The sequence below is a fragment of the Mastigoproctus giganteus genome, chromosome 2 (assembly GCF_048544385.1).
Source record: "Mastigoproctus giganteus isolate SK-2022 chromosome 2, ASM4854438v1, whole genome shotgun sequence".
NCBI classification, from domain to species: Eukaryota; Metazoa; Arthropoda; class Arachnida; order Uropygi; family Thelyphonidae; genus Mastigoproctus; species Mastigoproctus giganteus.
In genome coordinates, this window is record NC_143576.1 from 83,951,465 (window position 1) to 83,972,418 (window position 20,954).

General features: G+C 36.9%; 1 protein-coding gene across 1 annotated transcript in view; it reads left to right on the forward strand.

The window, feature by feature from the left end:
* RpL24-like (ribosomal protein L24-like) overlaps positions 1 to 18,832 on the forward strand; it is a 41,056-nt gene extending 22,224 nt beyond the window's left edge. The window contains exons 3-5 of the mRNA XM_090368555.1: positions 2,270 to 2,333; positions 6,622 to 6,704; positions 18,707 to 18,832. Of these exons, the coding sequence (XP_090224681.1) occupies positions 2,270 to 2,333; positions 6,622 to 6,704; positions 18,707 to 18,783 (224 nt within the window). The 3' untranslated portion in view covers positions 18,784 to 18,832. The remainder of the gene's footprint in view (positions 1 to 2,269; positions 2,334 to 6,621; positions 6,705 to 18,706) is intronic.
* Positions 18,833 to 20,954: the final 2,122 nt, after the last annotated feature.

Below are 20,954 nucleotides of genomic sequence, written 5' to 3' on the forward strand. Positions count from 1 at the left end.
TTAATTTATAATACTATACTAAGCTAACAGATTTCTAATACAGTACTATATATTTTGCTATCTAGTTTTACATTAAACCTTCGCCAGGAGGTGGGGAACCTGCAGCCTTTTGGGGTACCAGTTGCAGCCTTTTGTCTATTTCTCTCAAATGCGAAATTCGCCTTTTATTTCATGACATAACACCAAACTCAAAATAGTTTTAAGGTAAATTTTATCTATTTTCTTTTTTATGTCGTTATTCTCCTTATATAATTTAGTTTACAGTTTAAATTTAAGGAAATGCAACATGAAAGAATACACGGCTGTTCTACATTCCCTGATTGTTGAATCAAATGAAAGGTTTACTGATTTTGAGAAACATGATCTCACACTGAAATTAGCTTTTTAACTGTCCCTGATTGATGTCTCCAAAGCATATTATAACTTATAGATGAAATTAATTGAGCTCTCAGAAGATAATATTCTGAAGTCTCTATTTGATATGAAGAAGGATTCTCTTCAAATATGGAAAAATGCTGTTGAATATCCACATCTATGTCAATATGCTCGTCGAATGCTATCGTATTTTGGCACAATCTACTGTTGTGAATCAATGTTTTCATATATGACACAAATTAAAAGAAGCTGGAGATTTCAGATGATTCACTTGGAGTGCAATGATGGCAAAACCTACTATCAGTCTACTATCTGGCATTAAGCAGTCACAAAAAAGTCATTAAATGGTTTATCGTCTGTTCGTCCATTTTTAGTTTTGTTATCATTGCTAAAAAAATAACTGTCTTCACTAATTTTTTGCTTAAATTCCTCATACAATAACAGGCTATAATTAAAATTGTAAATATGCCTACAAAAAAATATAATTTTTTTGTATACATTAAATTCTCAGCATGTGGCCTTCCAATGTGAAAAGGTTCTCCACCCCTGCCTTATGCTATCAAGTTCGGGATATGTGTTATGCTTTACCGTATCATATAATAATGGTGATAAGTTACGAACGGCAAAATCTAGACACTTAAGTATTAACTTTCAAAATTGCTATCACGTTACGGGGGGGGGGATGCTTAGACTGAATTGCAGGAAGATTTATTTTAGCCAGCGAGTTATAAACTACCGGAATAAGTTGCCTACATGCGTGGTAGAGGCTGACTTTGGGGAAATTCAAAGGGCAGCTGGATAATTACCTACAGGAAGAGGGAAACATTTAGGTTGTTCATTTCCTTTTCTCTTATTTATTAATTATTATTATTTTATTTTTTCTTTTTATTATTATTATTTTATTCTTATCATTTTATTTTATTTATTTTTTTGTTATTTATTTATTTTTTTATTTTTTATTTTATTTTTTTGGCTGGTGTGGCATAAGCCATAGGCTTCCTTGCACCATGTGGCCATTGCTAATACTAATTTAAATTCAAAATAAACTAAGGAGCTTGATTAGGACTGTAAAGCTACTTAAAAAAAATAATTTAATATAACAATTAAGTGAATAAAACGGCTAAATATAAATAAAAACTTACTGTTCGCAGGAGCTGCAAAATCTTGTCCAACACGTGGATAACCTCATACCCAGGTAATCTTCGATATTAAAGGAATGATTAGGCTGAATAAATCCCACCAAATCAGACTGTCAATTAAACACACTACAAAGTTCTGAAAAGGCCATGTGAAAAAATTTTAAGGAAGAGACCTGGACTGTTGAAGGGTGGCTGGATGCTGCATCAAGACAGTGCTCCAGCACACAATGCACTCTCTGTTTGCCAGTTTATGGCCCAAAAAAAAAAATGCACCCTACTTGCCAGACCTAGCCCATTGTGACTTTCTCTCTCTCTCTCCCTAACTGAAAAGTGTACTTACAGGAACCCATTTTCAGTTCATTGAAAGCATTCAGAAAAATATGACTGAATTGTTAAAAGGGTTTGTAGAAGATTTTCAGTTCATTGAAAGCATTCAGAAAAATATGACTGAATTGTTAAAAGGGTTTGTAGAAGATGAATTCCAGAAATGTTCCTGTGCTTTGAACAAACATATGGAACAGCGTGTGCAAACCCAAGGCAATTATTTTGAAGGGGATAACTTGTGGAGTAAGAAATATTTCGTTATATTTATTTTATAGCAGCAGTCTCATTATTTAATTGCCACAGCTCATATATCATGTCCAGTAAGTACTAAATTACAAGATTTAATAGGTACATGTTACTCTTGTTTTTTTTTTGACTAACTTAGCAAAAGAAATTAACAGTATAATGCTTTTTATTTGATAATATTTTAGTCGAAACAATGAAGAAAGTAGAAGATATAAAGCAAAAAAGGCATTCACAGTTTATTATGACTAGGTAAGTGTTAGGATTAATTTTATTTTTTTAATTTTTTATGTTCCACAGTTCTATATCTGCTTTCTTTAAGCTGTAATACATTTGATTATCAGTGAGAACATTTCACACCATAGTTAAGGCAAATTTTTTTCAATTTTTGTATCTGAAGTACAGTAAACCCCCGCTATTCGCGGTTTCGCGATCGCTGATTTAAAAATGAAACCTAAAAAAAATATTAATTTTAAAGCGCCGTGAATATTTTCCGCCATAAAAAAACATGGGCGTGGCTAAAATTATCTTTCCCGGTCAAAACAGCGCTCAGTGGGTGGGGGGGAGAGGGGTGACAAAATCGCAAGTGTGGATGTTTCTCGCTAATCCTTGTTCGGTATGTGTTATGTGCTTGTCATGGAAGGTTTCGTCGTTTGCTTTTAATTTATACACTTATAAATTGAATAAATTTATCAATTTATAAATTGATATGCTTACAAAAGTGATAAATCTAACGTTTTGTGCAGTGTGTAAAACAGACTTTTTCGATCGTGTTGACAGAAGAAAGTGACTTTATTGTGGACAAGTTCTTTCTAACCCGTACAAAAATATGGCTACGAATAACGAGGGAAATGTGAAAATATCAAAGAAGGTGATGACATTAGCGAATAAAATTGAGTTATTAGACAAAATTTCTAATGGTGAAAGTGTCTCCTCAGTGGCAAAACATTATAAAATCAATGAGTCAACGGTACGATCAATCAAAAAATCTGCTGTAGTGTCTGTGAAAACGCGCTAATTGCTTAAGTAACCCTTGATGTTAAATTAGAAAAAATGGAAAAGGCTTTAAATCTGTGGATAGAAGACCGAACTCAAAATAAAATTCCGTTAAGTTCACTCATCATTCGTGAAAAAGCAAAACTCCTTTATCAACACTTTAGAGTGGAACTGGTGATACCACTGGCGGGATAAGTTTTTTTGCTAGCAAAAGTGCTGGTTTGAAAGATTTGTTTGAAATTTCTAATAAATATTACATTTAATATTAAATTGTTTCTTATTTTCATTTCGATGCCATATGCTTGCATTTCTAATGGTCATATTATGAAGATACATATAATACATACATAGACAAAATTTTAGACTAGTTTTTCTTATATATTTCATACTTTGGAACAGAACCCCTTTATTACTATGGGAGCCATAACTTGGTATTCGCAGCATTTCTCAGGAACGTAACCCCCGCGAATAGCGGGGGTTTACTGTAATTGCTTTTAAGATATCTACTCCTAAATTTAACCTTAATTCTTCCTACTTCAATTGTGTCTATCTATCGTACCAATTTATTAGTGAACCCAACATATCTTCGTGCCTCCCATTGTGAGCAAATATAACTCTTGTTGTATTGGGTCATTTGGGTTGACAGATCTTTACAAAGAGCTGTAGTAACTTGGTAGAGTCATTGTAGACAAGTAATACTTCCCAGATATAGACTGGAACTTGTGGGTTGTTTACTCAAACATTAGCAAATCTTTTGTGGATTTATTGGATGAGTGTTTTCTACAGTAGCATTTTCGAGAGGCAATCAGAGGGAGTAATACTCTTGATGTGATTATTTGTTCATTAAGAATTTGCAGATCAAGGAACCACTAGGTGGCAGTGATCACAGTGTACTGATGTGGGATTTACTTAAAGATTTAACTACCATCAGGGGTGAAGGGAAGAGTTTTTGCTTTCATAAAGGTGGCTACAGTGGTCTCAAACAGTTTTTAAATTCTATAGTGGTACCAACTGATGATGTTGCCAACAGTAAATTCTAAATGGGAAGTAGTCAGGGAATTAATCTTGGAAGCTACTAGGCTTTTCATACCAACTAAGAAATACTGTTCAAGGTTTATTAAATGGATGTCGGATGAACTAAAGACTCGTGGCAGAGAAGAATGCATGAGATCCATATAAATTATCAGGCGACACAGAAGCCTATGGTTGATATAACCTAGTCTGTAATCAAGTCACAAAGGAGGTTAGGCAAGCGAAGGCAGATTACAAGAAATCGTTGGCAAACAATGCAAAGACTTCTTTACTTATATAAACTCTAGAAGGGAGGGGATGAATCAAGTTGGTCCACTTGATATTGATAGTTCGAGTGTTGATGATCCTGCTCAGTTAGCTGACAAACTGAACGAGTATTTTGCATCTCTATGTTCACACATGAGGGAAATGCTAAAAGTTTATCAAATTCTAATAAGGAGCTAAATGATTTTGTAATGACTGAGAGCAAAGTGGAGCAGAATTTGTTGAAATTGAACATAAGAAATGCACCTGGGATAGATGGGATTTATTCACTTATATTGAAGGAGGCAACAAGGGAAGTAAGCAAAGCCTTAGTTATAGGTATGAGCCCATCCTTGGACTCAGAGGAGGTCCCCATGGACTGGAGATTTGCAAATGTATTCCCAATTCACAATGGAGGATTTAAGGGTAACACAAGTAATTACAGACCTTTAGTTTTAACTTCTGTTTCAGGGAAAATAATGGAGTCACTGGTTAAAGAAGCATTGCAGGATCATCTAGACAAGACTGCAGTGATAATTCAGACATATCATAGGTTTGTTAAGGGAAAGCCTTGTCTGACCAATTTGACAAAGGAACTAGATGCAAAAAAATATTTTGATATCATTTACATGGATTTCAGGAAAGCTTTTGATACTGTTGCACATGGAAGACCACTGTATAAATTGGAGCAGTATAGCATTAAGGGTAAGTTGCTATAATGGATAAAAGGATGGTTGAGTGGGAAAAGCCAGAGTGGTAATCAATTGACACTGCTCTTAGTAGGAGAGCAAAGGTCACCCTTTTCTCCCGGAAACTCCAGTTTTTTGAACAGAAAAATAGAAAGTCTATCTCAGAACACATGTAATTTGAACTCACAGAGCAACATAGCCTTAGTCGCTGGTGCTCCTAAAAATATATATATATATATATATAATTACTGAAAAAGCTCTAAGAATTACTGGTAGAAATAGACTGGCGAAGCGGATTTGGTGGAAATGGCATCGGAGGCAAATCAATTCAGAGGATAGTAGCGCAGATAAATTCTGAACTTCCAAATTTTACACTAAAAAGTATACGGAAAGGCATAAAGTTAGCCGAGCAATTAGAATCTTATTTTTGAATTCAGATTCTTCGACTGAAAGAGCTCAAAGTTCAAAAGGGAGCTTCAAAAATGTTTAGTTCCATACAATGAAATTACAAAGAGCTATCAAGCAAAAGCAAACGAACCCAGATTGCTGATTTTTTAAAGAGAACAGAAGGTACACGAAATCTAGAATGGTGTATTTTTGTTAGCTCTTGGAACGTAACCCCCCTTTTTTGTACTGGTTCTTAGTCCCATATAACATTGTTTTGCACTACACGAGATTTTATAGGAACCTGACTACCATGTTATACAAGGGTTACCTGTACATTTAATCTTAGAATAAAATTTTGATGCTTGTAATAACATTTGCAAAAGCAGGCACCAGTAATTGTAATATATAAAGCTTTTAATGAAACACAAGTTAGGGTACAAATAGTTGGTGATTGAATAATGCAGCAAATGAAAACATGTTGGTTGGCAAATCTTGATCCTGTTAGTCAGTGAATCATGCTTTGAATTATCAGTAAGTAAGGCTTTGTGATTACAGTCCACTAATCAGAATGACCTTGCTCTCTTGTTCCAGGCATAAGTATGCAGTACATATTGTTGAGAGTTCAAAGTAAAATTGTGGACTAAAATAGCTACAGATGATAGTTGCCAACAGACACATAACTAGCTGTGTCTGTTGGCAAACTCCAGTAAAGCATTTCATAACTTGATGTTGCCTTCAGAGACCACTTTAAACGTGGGACAGCTGATAAGAGATTTTATCACAGCCAAGTGCTAAAGTGGTTGAGGAGAGGAACATTATGGTTTGTCATGCCTACATCATGCTACCCTTCAGTGATCACACACATTGAAAAGCAGGAGAGAGAGAGATAGAGGGGGGGCTATTGATGGCATTTTGGCAATTCAATGGGGAGTGAAGGAATCAGTCTGTGACAAACAGATAAAACAGTTGATAGTAATTTTCCATTTGATCCCCAGTTAGTTGTCTGGGATGATTAGAATCCCATTGTACCTGAAACAGAAATTATTCTGAGTGTTATTTTAAGCCATAGCTATGTGGAAGATAGACAACATTAGTTAATCAAAATTAGGAAAATTGTATTATTATGTTGTTGTTTTTTCTCATTAAAAGTATATAGAAATGATTGGCTTAACATTAGATTGGCTTAATTTTAGGTTGACGAAAGGTAAAAAACTGGAGAAAGAGAGAGATATGAAAGAAGTGCAGAGAAGCCTTTCACTTGTGAGGTCGGCTGCAGGTATCTATGTATTTTAATAAATATATTTAGCACTAATTTCTGTAGTGAGAGCCTGTTATTAATTTAATTATGTACAGTTGAAGCTTCATATAAACGACTCTTGGGGGGAATGAGAAAAACGGTGGTTATATTGGAAGGACGTGTCAATTCATAAAATCAGCAACAAAACAAGTAAAAGCTTGAACAGTTAATGTAATTCTGCTAACACACTATAGTATAACTTTATTTATAATATGTCCTACAGTATTAAACAAGAAAATTATGATTGTAAATTTTGCATTGATTGTAGAGTGCAGTAAGGTTACAATTAAATTGTAAATTTCACTAGATAGGATACATATCTATCAAGACCTAACAAGAGAATTAAAGTATGCAGTTATTTCACTTTTGCAGTTAGGCTGTGCTTGAAAAAATTCGACAGACCAGTCAACAACAGTGGGTTCCTCATCTTCATCACTATGATTTCAGAAGATTTCATCTGCAATGAGTTACTCTTCATTCTTGCATATCCTGAAACATTCAATGTCCGCATCCACTTCTGCATAATCTGTTTTCCTGTAAGTTTAGCTGATGACACACACATGCCTAAATATTTCTTCCCTGTTATTGGACTGTTCTTTGCAATTAATAGAGGAAGAATCACATGAAAGCACACGATCACTTTTTTCATCAACTTCATCCCATGCTGAAACATGTTGCCTACAGGATGTCGATTTTGCTTTCAATACACAGTACAATTTTGTTTAATAGCATTTGATCCCCAGTTAGTTTTTCAGTAGTTTTTCTTAAAACAGTGACAAATTGATCAAGTGGTTGAAGAATTGACATATTTGGTGGTAGGTACTCAACAGTGATTGCACTTAGGTCGTTTACTTGGCAATGAATACAGTTATCCACAAACAACAATTTTTCTATTCTCACTTATCCTACGATCTGAGTCTGTGATCCATTCTTTGTAGATTTGTGATGTCATCCATGCCTTTGGCTTGCTTCATACATAGTCAATAATGTCTTCAAACCTTTAAAGCATTGAGACTTCTGGGCTCTCCCAATGATTAAAAGAGGAAGCTTCTCTGTGCCAGACATGTTTGCTGCTGGAAGAATGGTAATCCTTTGTTTGACCTTTTTTTTCATCACTATATTTCTCACCTTTAAATGTAAGTATTTTATTAGGTAGCAGTTTAAAAAAAAAAAAAAAAAAGAGTCCAGTTTCATCAGCATTGAAGATGTCATTGTGGTTGTATGTCAGCAAAACATTTTTTAAACGATTTTCCTTCCATTCCTTTGTAGTGTCAATGCCCTCGCCTGCACTTTTGCCACACCTTTTGAAAGACAGGCCATGCGAGTCTTAAATTTCTGGAACCATCCATCTGAACTTTTAAATTCTTCAATATCCATTCAATGCACAAACAATTCAGCATTAGCTTTTAAAAGATTACCATCTACAGGAACTTTTTTTGCACGCGTCTTCATTAGCCATTCCAAAAGTACCTTTTCAAGATCCAGATACTTTGTCTTTTGTGCTCAAAGCCTACCTAGTGCAGCAGATTTCTCTAAACTTTCAGTTTTTTCTGATCTTTCAGAATAGCGAACAGAGTACTCTTAGGAATGCCAAACTTCTTGGTGACATCAGTCTTAGAATGCACGAACATCATTATCTACAGCTTGCAAAATCCTAATTTTATCTGCAATTGGCAAAGCTCTATCTGCTTTCTTGAAGCCACGAAGTAATAAACATATGCTCTAACTAATGAAATTAACTTATAGCCAATGTTAATTTCATTACCGCACTGAGAAAGGAGCATGGGAAATCTTAACAAATGATTTTGGCTGAAAGCTCTTCAATTACTTCAATATATTTAAAGCATTCTGTTATTTTTAAATGCGAATATTGTAATAAAAAATTAAAAATTCAGATTAAGAGGTAGAAATTTATGGTTGTTTTTGAGAAATCCTTTTATTTTCAATGTCATTATACTGAATATAAAATAGCATTAGGTTAATAAGAAATTGGCCTGGACCAACCACATAGGATGTTATAGCATGTTCCCACATTAAATAGTGGGTATCTGTAAGAAGCTTCAACTGTATGTTATCATATAAATGTTTATAAAATATATTGTTTATGTTATTAATTATGTAAAGCATTAGCATTAGTATATGGTGTAAGAGCAAGGTTATACAGCATCAGCCAAAAAAAAAAAACATTTCACATGTCCATTCCCTCTAAACATTTGTCCAGTACCTCCTTGATTTTATTTAAGCTATCAGCTTCCATAACAACAGATGGAAGTTTCTTCCAGCAATCAACAGTCTGCTGGTAAAGGCAAATTTCTGCACATCTGTTCTATAACTGTCTTTTCTCAATTTGAATATATGCCCCCTCAGGTTCATAATCTGAGCAACAGCAAGATTCTCATCAGCATTGAGCCTGCTCAAAACCATTCGAGGCCTTATACACCTCAATCAGATCACCTCGCAGGTGCCTAGTCTCCAGAGGCTGCAATTTACAAAACTTATGCCATTCTTCGTAAGACCACATCTTTGTTCCCATTACCAATCTTGTTGCCCTTCTCTGTACTCGCTAAAGCAACTCTACTTCCTTCCTAAAATAAGGCCTCCAGACCTGTACTCAAGGCATTGCCTGATACAAAGGGATAATCATTTCCTTATCCCTACTAGCAAAATTCCTCTATATCATTGACAAGACTCCATGACTGCTCTGGCACCCTGTCTGCACTGCTCAGAAAACTTCATATCTGACTGCACAATTAACCCCCAGGTCTTTTTAATTATCTACCACCCTGAGTGTAGTACCACACAGTTGGTACGTTTCTCTGGGGTTAATGCTACCCATGTACAGTTCTTTGCATTTCTCAAGGTTAAACTTCAGTTGCCACTTCTCAGCCCATCTGCTCAGCTTTTCTAGATGCTGTTGTAGTAGCATACTGTCATTAACAACCCTACCAACCTTTGTATCATCTGCAAACTTTGACATTAAGTCAGATATACCTTATGTATGGTGACAAGGGGTAGCCACCAGTGTTAGCAAGAGAAGTGATCCCTGGCGGAGCAAAGGGGATCACTTCTCTTGCACTTCTCCAGATCACTTGCACTTGATCTTCTCCACTTGCACTTCTCCAGACAAACAGAATGGCTCTGTTGTCAGCAAAAGGGTGCAGCAGATATGCATGGTCCAGGGGCAATAAAATATCAGGTCAGTACAAAAGAACTGGGAGTTAGAGGGATAGGTACATGTACTCTCATGGAACCACTTTAGCACATAGTACTTCCTGAGCTAAAAGCTCATCCACATCTTGATTGGAGCTTTAAGAACAGGTCAGTTAGCCACACCTGCTTGGCCTACAAGTCAGACTTTGACAGGTGCATTACCGCCCCTGACCCTGGGAGGCAGATCACCGCTGTCTAGAAGTTTTTCACACAAATAATTTTTTTGCAATCGTGTGTGAAGCTCTGAATTTACAAAACTTTAATAACACAAAAAGTATAACTCTTACAAATATAAAATGTGTAAAAAAACAAGAATCATAAATGGTAAACCATTAAAAACATAATAAAATCCCAATATAAGGCTCATTTGTAAATATAAAATTCATCTAAAAATAAGATGCATAGAAAGAACATTAAAAAACTGTAAAACAATCCATTATAAAATAAAATCTCACAATATAATATAAAACTTCAGATACAATAAAATCCAAAGACATTAAAAACCATTATTTATAATATTTACATCATGTACATTAAGGATTAGTTTCCTTCCTTTGTGAATACACGAGATCTGCAAACTTCAGGAACACCTTTGTTAATTCTCCGAGGAGCTCCCAGTATTCATACAAATCGGTGCATAATTTTTCACGAAATATGTTCCTATAATCTACATGACTAGTGCAGTTCCTCATAATGTGATTGCCATCCATTTCACGACAAACATAGTGTATTCTATTCCTAACTCTGTCAATCGAGTCTTTATGCCATGGCTTAACTAGCATGCTGCTAAAGAGCCCCAAGTTGGTCAACTATGAAGACTATTTATAGTCCTGACAGTAAGGCAAGGATGATCTGGCTCATTACAGAACTGTCCCACTGCTCTTGTCACATCCTTCCTATCTCCTTTTGGAACCTTTTCCTCTACTTTTACATCTGAATATCATAGTCCTTTTCCAAACTATGATAAGAGTTCTATTAAATTGTCTTTTGTTGCATATTCTAAAGTTTTCTTTACTATTCAATCAGTTCCCTTCCTGCCAGTAACTGCAGGGCATTGTTGGAAATAGTTCTGCAAGACCGAGTCACCCTGAAGGACAGATCCCTGTGCCGAGATGAGAGTTCTTCTAATAACCACATTGTTTTAACCATTTGGCATGTTAGCCAAGTGACTCAGAAGTCCCTTGGCTAACATGCATATGTAACAATGGGAATAAAGGCACACTTATATAGAAGGTCAAGAGACTTTCCCTTGATCCCCTCCACAACTAATACCTACCAATCTTTTCATTTAGAATGTATTATTCTGGTCTATTTCCTAAGGTATTTAACATGGGGCAAGAAGGATAATCTTTCATCCCTAAAAAATAGGACTCCAAAAGATCTTAACTGTGTGGGATGCTTACTCAACTAGCCTTTCAGCACGACCATATGAATTTTAGTTTAAATACAATTCCATTTTATGGATTTCTGCCCAGTTTAAAACATTTTCTAGGAAAATACACGATTGGGTTGCAACTGGACTATTTGCATGATGATACTGTTCATTGCTTTTGCTTGTCTGTGAGACTGTGTGGGAAAAATTTTGCACAGGCCTTCCTTTTCATTAAATCTTTATGCAGAATTTGACAAATTTTCTCTTTATTCATATCCAACTCATCAGCCATCATTCTGAGGTCAAACAACAATCTCTTGCCACAATTTCCCAAACTTTTGCAACTCTATCTTCATTTCAAGAGGTTGACAGGCACCCACTTATATGTTGTTGTTGTTGTTTAGCATTAGCATTAGTAGAGGCATTTGATGCAAGAAAGCAAGCTTATGCAGCATCAGCCAAAAAAAAACCCCCACTTCCACTTCACCCCTCTGTTCGTTCAAAATACCTGTCCAGCTGAGCCTTAAACTTATTTAGACTATCAACCTCCACCACAAGGGATGGAAGTCTGTTCCACCAACCAACCACCCGCTGGCTAAAGGCAAATATCCGCACATCTATCCTACATCTGTCTTTCCTCAATTTGAATTTATGCCCTCTCAGGTGATTATTCTGAGCTAGAGGAAGAATCCCATCAGCATTGAGCATGCTTAAACCATTCAAGGCTTTATACACCTCTATCAGATCACCTCGCTGGTGCCTAGTCTCCAGACACTGTAATTTGCAAAACTTAAGCCTTTCTTCGTAAGAGCACCCCTTTGTTCCATTCACTAATCTTGTTGCCCTTCTCTGTACTCGTTCCAGCAGCTCTACATCCTTCTTGAAATGAGGCCTCCAGACCTGTATACAGTACTCTAGGTGTGGCCTGACCATTGCCTTATACAAAGGAATAATCACCTCCTTATCCCTGCTGGAAAAATTCCTGTATATCATTGACAATACTCCATGAGCTACTCTTGCAGCCCGTCTGCACTGCTCAGAGAACTTCATATCTGCCTGCACAACCACGCCCAAGTCCCTTTCATTCTCTACCACTGTCAGTGTAGTACCACAGAGTTAATACGTTGCTCTGGGGTTGCTGTTTCCCATGTGTAGTACTTTACATTTGTCAATGTTAAACTTCATTTGCCACCTCTCAGCCCATCTGCTCAACCTTTCCAGATCCTGTTGCAGCAGCATAGTGTCAGTAGTGTCCTTGACAACCCTGCCAACCTTTGTATCGTCTGCAAACTTGGACATTAAGCCCGATATACCATCATCAATATCATTTATAAATACAGAAAACAATAATGGACCCAACACTGAGCCCTGAGGGACTCCACTAATAACATCAGTCCACGATGAGCAGTGTCCATTGATTACCACTCTCTGTCTTCTCCCCCTCAACCACCCCTTTATCCATAGCAGCAATTTGCCTCCAATGTCACACTGCTCCAATTTGTGTAGCAGTCTTCCATGTGCAACAGTATCAAAAGCCTTTCTAAGATCCAAGTATATAATATCAAAGTTATTCCCTGCATCCAGTTCTTTTGTGACTGCATCATAGTATCCAATCAAGTTGGTCAGGCAAGACTTCCCCTTAACAAAACCATGCTGTGTCTGAGCTATAACTGAAGTCTTGTCTAAATGATCCTGCAGTGCTTCTTTAACCAGTGCCTCCATTAATTTTCCTGGAACAGAAGTTAAGCTCACAGGTCTATAATTACTTGTGTCAGCCTTTGATCCTCCTTTGTGAATTGGGGTCACATTTGCACATTTCCAGTCTATGGGTACCTCCCCTGAGTCCAAGGAAGCTCTCGTAATTATGGCTAAGGGTTTGCTTACTTCCTTTGCTGCCTCCTTTAATATAACTGGATAGATCCCATCCACCCCGGATGCCTTTCTTGTGTTTATCTTCAACAGTTTCTCCTCCACTTTACTCCCAGTTATTTCAAGATTCTGTAGCTTACTGCTAGAGTTGAATACACCTCTGGCATTCCCCTTGCTGAATAACTCCTCATGTGTGAATGTCGATGCAAAATATTCATTTAGTTTGTTAGCTACCTGAGCAGGATCATCAACAGTTGACCCATCAATATCAAGTGAACCAATCTGATTCATCCCCTTCCTTCTAGAGTTTACATAAGTAAAGAACTCTTTGCTGTTTTTCTTTGCATCCCTTGCCAAGGATTTCTCGTAATCTGCCTTCGCCTGCCTAACCTCCTTTGTAACTTGGTTGCATATCAACTTGTATCTATCATAGGCTTCTGTGTCATGTGTTAATTTGTAAGTATCCCATGCATTTTTCTTCTCTGCCATATGCCTCATTAGTTCATCTGACATCCATTTTGGCCTAAACCTTGAACAATATTTCTTAGTTGGTATGTAAAGCCTAGTAGCTTCCAAGATAAGTTCTTTGAATGCTTCCCATTTTGAATTTGCTATTGGTAACATCATCAGTTGGTCCCACTGTATAGAATTTAAATACTGTCTCAGTCCATCGTAGTCGCCTTTACGGAAGCAATAACCCTTCCCTTTACCCCTAATGGTAGTTACCTCTTTGAGTAAATCCCACTTCAGCACACTGTGATCACTGCCACCTAGTGGTTCATTTATCTGCAGATTCTTAATGCATGAAGAATCACTGCTGATAATCAAATCAAGAGTATTACTCCCTCTAGTTGCCTCCCAAACATGCTGATGTAGAAAACAATCATCCAATAAATCCACAAAAGCCCTGCTAGTGTGTGAGTGACCAGCCCCCAAATTCAGTCAATATCTGGGAAATTAAAATCTCCCATTATAAGACTCTCTGATTTACTGGCCCACTCTATTTCCCTGTACAGTTCCTTATTATACTCATCAGAGTCATTAGGCCTATAGCACACTCCTACTCTCAATTTTGATCTCCCAATGTTTATGTCACACCAAACTGACTCAACACTGCACTGTCCAGCGATGTCGACTGGCTTCACTTCCTTGGTTTTTATGTGTTTCTTAACTAATAGCATAACCCCTCCCCCCCTTCCTATCCTGTCTATCCTTTCTGTAGATGTTGTACTGCCCAAATTGCAGTTCTGCATCCCTTATATCTGTGTGACACCACGTCTCTGATATCCCAACAATATCTGCCTTCGATGTTTTGAGCAATACCTCAAATTCATCAAATTTATTTACTAAACTCCTAGCATTGGTGTACACGCAAGTATACCTGCACCTGTTTCTATTCTTAGCTACCCTAACACAACCCATGTGTTTACTTGTACCGCAATGGCTCCCAGCAGTCTCTCTTCATTTTATATTCATTTGTTGCTGCATTGCAAGATAGTGACATGGAATGTTAATGCTACTAATGAAACTGGTTGATACTTGCAACCTATTAGCCTACTAGCAATCTCAGTACCACCATCTGTTGGCGGAAGTTTGAACTACAACATACTACTTCTGTTTATTTTTAAACTGGCCCATGACTGGAACAGCAGGCATTGTTAGTGAAAGTGCATGCATTGGGAAAGAAGAGGTGGAAATTGCTCTGAAAAGGGCAATTTTCAAATGCTTAATGGCGATAAGTGATACCAAGCTATATCCCATTGTGGTGACGGTGACCGTTTGCAGTATAACAATCATCAAATCAAAAGTGGCTTGATCTCTATCCAGTATTGTAAGGTAACTAACTACAGGGTTCAAAAACCTGAAAATATGTGGGATTCCTTCAAAAACGTCTGGCACTTATTAGTGTTGATAATGCTCCTGTTTAAATGATAGCAAGGTCTAAAAATGATAGCAAGGGTATTAAAAGGAGGAATTGAGCACTAATAAGCCATCCTTGTCATCTTATTAATTTGTGTGATGAAAAGGGAGCTGCATGTCTTTCCCTGAAAGTGGGTGTATACTTAGACATTTACTACCATCTAGAGAGAAGTGCTAAAAGGAAGGATAGATTTGATGAATACTGCTGAAGTAAAAAATAAAAAAAATAAAAAAAATTGAAGCTTGAGTGTACACGGTGGTTGTCTTTGGTTAAATGTATAAGTAGGCTGGTAGAACAGTGGAAAGCTTTGATTGATAAAGAAGAGGTTAGAAGTAGTCAGAAAAGCCATATGGCACTTGAGCCATATGAAAAGACATATGAGTTACCAAATTGAAAAGCACAAAGAAGCAATTACTAGCAAGTGCCAGAGACAAATCCAGTTCCTGATCCAAAAGTTTTTAAAGAAGACAAATTGATGAACTCAAGAAAAAGAACTTCTGAATTGCAAACCTGGTGAAAGCAATCTGAAACAAGCCTGCAAATTGATAATTCTAGGCATGTTATTCTCATTCTCCCAGAAAGTCTTTATATTTCTGTCTTCTAGCTTGAATAAAGCAGTTTGCTTGTTTATTTTAAATTTATGAAAATTTAAAATTTTCAATATAATTTTCTTCAATCCAACATACCTCACATCTGTACTAAGGTCATTACCCCTAGATATGTTGAAGAATGTTGTGTACAAATTTATTTTGCCAACAGTTTTTTTTTTTTTTTTTTTAATTTTCCACTTCTGTTTTGAAAGTTGATTTCCATAGCAGCCTAAACCAGAAGGACGAATTTGACATAGGCATTTCTACTGCCAAGGTCATGGAGTACTTAATGTAGCCAACTGGTCAAATGCAAGGGTGCAGTAATGTATACTTTAGTAGTCACTCAGTTTCTAGCCTGAGTGACGACTAAATATGGTTAATGAGTGCATTCATTATCAGAATAATTAATTGTAAACTCCTTTGACCTAGTGGTCATTCCAAAATAAACAAACTAATAAAATGTGTATGTTGTCAGTGAATTTTAAGTTCTAGTGCAGTGCACACTTTAAAAAACTTTTTCCCATTATCTTCTGTTTTCTTCATTTTTACAAATACTTGATCTCCAAATTTTTTAAAATCAAAAGTTGGCAGCTGTATAAATTTCTGCAGTGAGTTCCTGATCACAAAAATGGAATTGTTTTTCTTAACCCCTAGGTGAAGAAAAACAATGTCAAGATTTCATGCTGTTATTTTTGGTATCAGAGAAATGGATTCAGAACATTCTTGAGACAAAATTGCACAAATTCATAACATAAGTATTAAAAAACAATGTCTATAGATTTATAGGTACAGCTGCCCACATTTAGTCTATAGGAAGGTGGTGCAGCTCTCACTAGAATCGTGAAATGTGATAAAGCAGTTATTCACAATAGATTGTAGTGCAAGAATCATTCATGATTTATGTAAATCAGAAAAGAATTCCACTGCAGGTGCTGCCTTATTTCATGCCATTTGAATGAAGTTCAGACTGAATTAAGGCAACAACTAAATCTTAAAACCTCAGTTCTCTTTTCTTCCCTATAAGCACTCTTGGTTAATTCAGTTGGTGTTTGCTGTGCATGACTTTTTAAAGAGATTAAAAAAAAAAAAAAAACTACCTGCTTATTTGCAGGTATAGCGTCCCACATTTAGTCTGTAGCAAAATGATGCAGCTTTCACTAAAATCTTGCACAGGGATGATAATAATATATTTTCACTGAAAGGACAGAATTCATGGAATACCTGGTTCCTGGGCAATGCAACGCTGACACCCTTCTCACTAGTGGATGAACCCACCACTTGGCATGTATATAGGTACACTACTGCATCACTGTATTCATGTAGATGGCAATTCGATGTCAGTATGGATAAACATTGAGTTAACCGACTTTGAAAGAGGGATGATAGCGGGTGCCTGACACATGGGTCACTATCCCAGAGGTGGTACAGAAATTGCATTATCCCCGTTTGATATTATCAAGAGTGTATCAAGAATACACCATTTCCGGAATAATGTCCCATCTTGGACAGCGTTCTGGGTGGAGAAAGGCGGTGGACAAACGTGGCTGTCACCGTCTGTCTCGCATTGTTTCAGCCAACTGGAGAGCAACAGTGGCACAAATCACTACCGACTTAGAGGTGATCATTAGCCGCTGACCCACCAGAGGCCCATTGCTAGCACAGGACTCTACGCCTCAACTGGGCAAAAGAACATGACACTGGACCTTGGATGATTAGAGACCAGTCTCCTGGTCTGATGAGTCCCGTTTCCATTTATTTCGAGCTGATGGAAGGGTGCGTATCGGCGGAAACTGCACAGAGCTGTGCACCCGTCATGTCAATAAGGAACTGTTCAGGCAGGTGGACAGTCGTTAATGGTCTGGGGGCGTGTTAAACTGGCACATGTTGGGATCTCTGAATGGTCCCGGTTACGTGCCCACCCTTGCAGACCATCTGCATCCCTTCATGGTCTCATGCACCCACAGGGCAATGGACTCTTCCAGCAGGACAATGTGCCTCCCCACAGAGTCGTGGTGATCAGAACATGGTTTGAGGAGCATTCCGCAGATTTTACCACCATGGAACCGCCTCCCCGTTCACTGGATATGAACCCTGTGGAGCATCTTTGGGATGCTGTGGAAAGATCCATTCGAGCTTTGGATCTCCACCCAGGAATGCGACGGAATTATGGACTGTGGTGCAGGAAGCATGGATGGAAATACCTGTGGAACGCTCTCTTGAACTAGTGGCATTACATCGTGACTGCCATTATCCAGGTGAAAGGTGGGTCTACCTGTTACTAGGTAGGTATCCCGTGATTTCTGGCCACTTAGTGTATTCTAATATTAGAATAAATTTATAAAATTATATAAAAGAAAATATTTAAGGATTACACTTATTTTGGTGGAAGTGAAAATGTATCTGTTTAGAAACTTTCCCACTTGAATGAAACTATTAAATTTACTGAATGAAGCTATTAAACTTATGAAGTTCCCACAAAAGCTACAGATAAAGAAGGCTCTCCAAGAGGGGAGTAGTAACATTTAAGTTTTGTGTTCTGAATTGTTATTCCTTTTAACATTAGTGTTTCTCAAACTGTGGCCACACACACTTGGGGCTGTGTAGCTCTTACACTAGGAGTCTGAATAGTATTTGGTGTCATGCAGCATAGGAACAGGCGCCTCCGTAGCCAGGTGGGAAGGAGCAGCAGTGCGTAGCACACGCTTCTTGATTAGACCGGGGTTCGAGCCCGTCACCACCAAATACGGAAGATGCGGAAAGGTCAGGGAATGACCACCGCATATCTCGGAGCAATATGGCCTTAGTTGCTAATGCTCCTAAAATTAAAATAACAACAACATCATAGGAACAATTTTGTTAAGGTTGGGATCAGTAGAAAATTTTTAATTTCAGTAAAGTTTGAGAATCACTACATTAGAGAAAATACTTAGTTCTCAAGATCTGTGCAGATAGTTTTATATATAAAATGTTTTCCTAAATAAAGCATTTTGATATAACCTGATATTTTTTGTTCCTAAAGCAACACCTGTGAAACTGAAACATTGCCTTGTAGAAATGGTAGAAGAAAAATCAGACCAAGAAATGGAAGAGAACTAGATTTTCTGATTCCTGTATTTTTAATTAAAATAAAACTCTTGAAAATATATTGTTTTGTTTATGTTGTTTCCTTGGTAATAATTTTATGAAGTACAATCTTATTTTTTAGTCAGATAAAATAAATTTATGAAAAACAAAAAAGTATTAGTTTGCACTGAGTGATAAATATGATTGTAAATAGGAATTTCAAGTTGTTTGGATAGTGATTTATTTTGAATATTTGAAAACAGATGACTACTACTACTGCTCATTAAAATCAGATGACTGTAATGTAAATTTAATTTTAATTGACTATTTTTAAATTTTCTTCATTATGAATCTTATCTTACAAAAAAAAAATCATCTTATTAAAGTACATGGTTCAAATTCATTACTTGAATTTAGCAGTCAAGGAAAGGAAGTAAATAAAATTGGAGAGAGAGAGAGAGAGAGTTATTAACTGTTACACACATTATAAGTAAAATACTGTATTGCATATAATACTGTTCCAGCTAATTCATCTCTTAGAAAGAATGTGTAATTGCAAATTTCTCCCAAGCAACAATCAGTCTCCTGTTCTTTAACAACCATATTGTTTCCCTCCTCTCATGCTGTGTCAGATCTCACAGAATGGTAGAGGGTGATTCAAATGACACACAACCCATAATATATTTTGCAATAAATGTTAGAAGTGACTGCCTTCTGAAACTTTTTACCATTCCTCATCACTGTTTTTCAATGAGACTATAATATTTAAACAGCTATCATTTCAAGTTCTGATTCAGTGTTAACTTTTAATTGTTCCAATATGTGAATATTTTTAGTGTACACTGATAATTGGCCACTATATCTGGTATGCTGACTGTTTTTGCTCCTTTAGTAACAGCATCATGTTTGTAATACATGATATAAAGCGGGTGGAAAAACAGTGATACTATATATTTAAGTGAATTTGAAATTTCATAGTAGTTTGTGCCAGAAGCACCAATATGAGCATACACTGCAACCATGTTGGGATTTTCACATATGATTATGCCTTCAGATTGATTTAGAACCAAATAATATCCAGCCAATTGGGTTGATAAAACTTGTGCAGGGTAACAGAAAGGCTAAAGTCTTTCAAATAATTCTGTACAACAGTAACCAAATCATTTCACAATGTACAACTTGTACCTTATCACAGATGGGGTATTGCAGCCAGTCACAACTGGATTCCACTCTTGTCAGCATAAAAAAAAAAAGTACAGTTACAGTTGGCTCAGGTGCCAACTCTAGACAGAGTGGGAAGGCAGATAGGTGAATGCAGCTGTATAATGCTGATGGGAGGACCAGAATGTGATGAAAACAGCAAAAATTTATGGACCCGTAATATCACATGTCAACAGTGCAATTGCTGCTGGAAGAATCATTTCATCTGCAAATTAGCATTAGCATTAGTAGAGGCATATTATGCAAGAAAGCAAACTTATACAGCATCAGCCAAAAAAAAAAAAAAAAACATTTCCCATTTCACCCATCCATTCACTCTGAAAGTTTGTCCAGTTCTTCATTGAATTTATTTAAGCTACACACTTTTTACACAATTTATTTAACTTCCACAACGACAGATGGCAGTTTATTCCAGCAATCAACTACCCTCTGGCTAAAGGCAAATTTCCACACATCTATTCTACAACCGGCTTTCCTCAATTTGAATTTATGCTCCCTCAGGTTTGTAATCTGAGCAAGAGGAAGAATCCTATCAGCACTGAGCCTGCTCAAACCATTCAAGGCCTTATACACCCCCAGTCAGATCACCTTGCAGGTTCCTGGTCTCCAGATGCTGCAATTTGCAGAACTTTAGCCTTTCTCAGTAAGAGGGCCCCTTCGTTCCCCTCACCAACCTTGTTGCCTTCTCTGTACTTGTTCCAGCAACTCTACATCCTTCCTAAAGCCTTCAGACCTGCACGAAGGTACTGTAGGCATGGCCTGACCATTGCCTTATACTAAGGGATAACCACCTACTTATTACTACTAGCGATAAGGAGGTGATTATCCCCGAGCTACAGCACTCCTGCTACTTTGTGCCCGTTGCTTTGCTGCTCTAGTCTGGGGCATGATTTCCGTAAAATCAAGAATTAAAAATGGATTAATGCTTTACTGTAAAACAGTCAGGCAGATAGGAGTAGAGATATAGTATTTTATTTCACAAA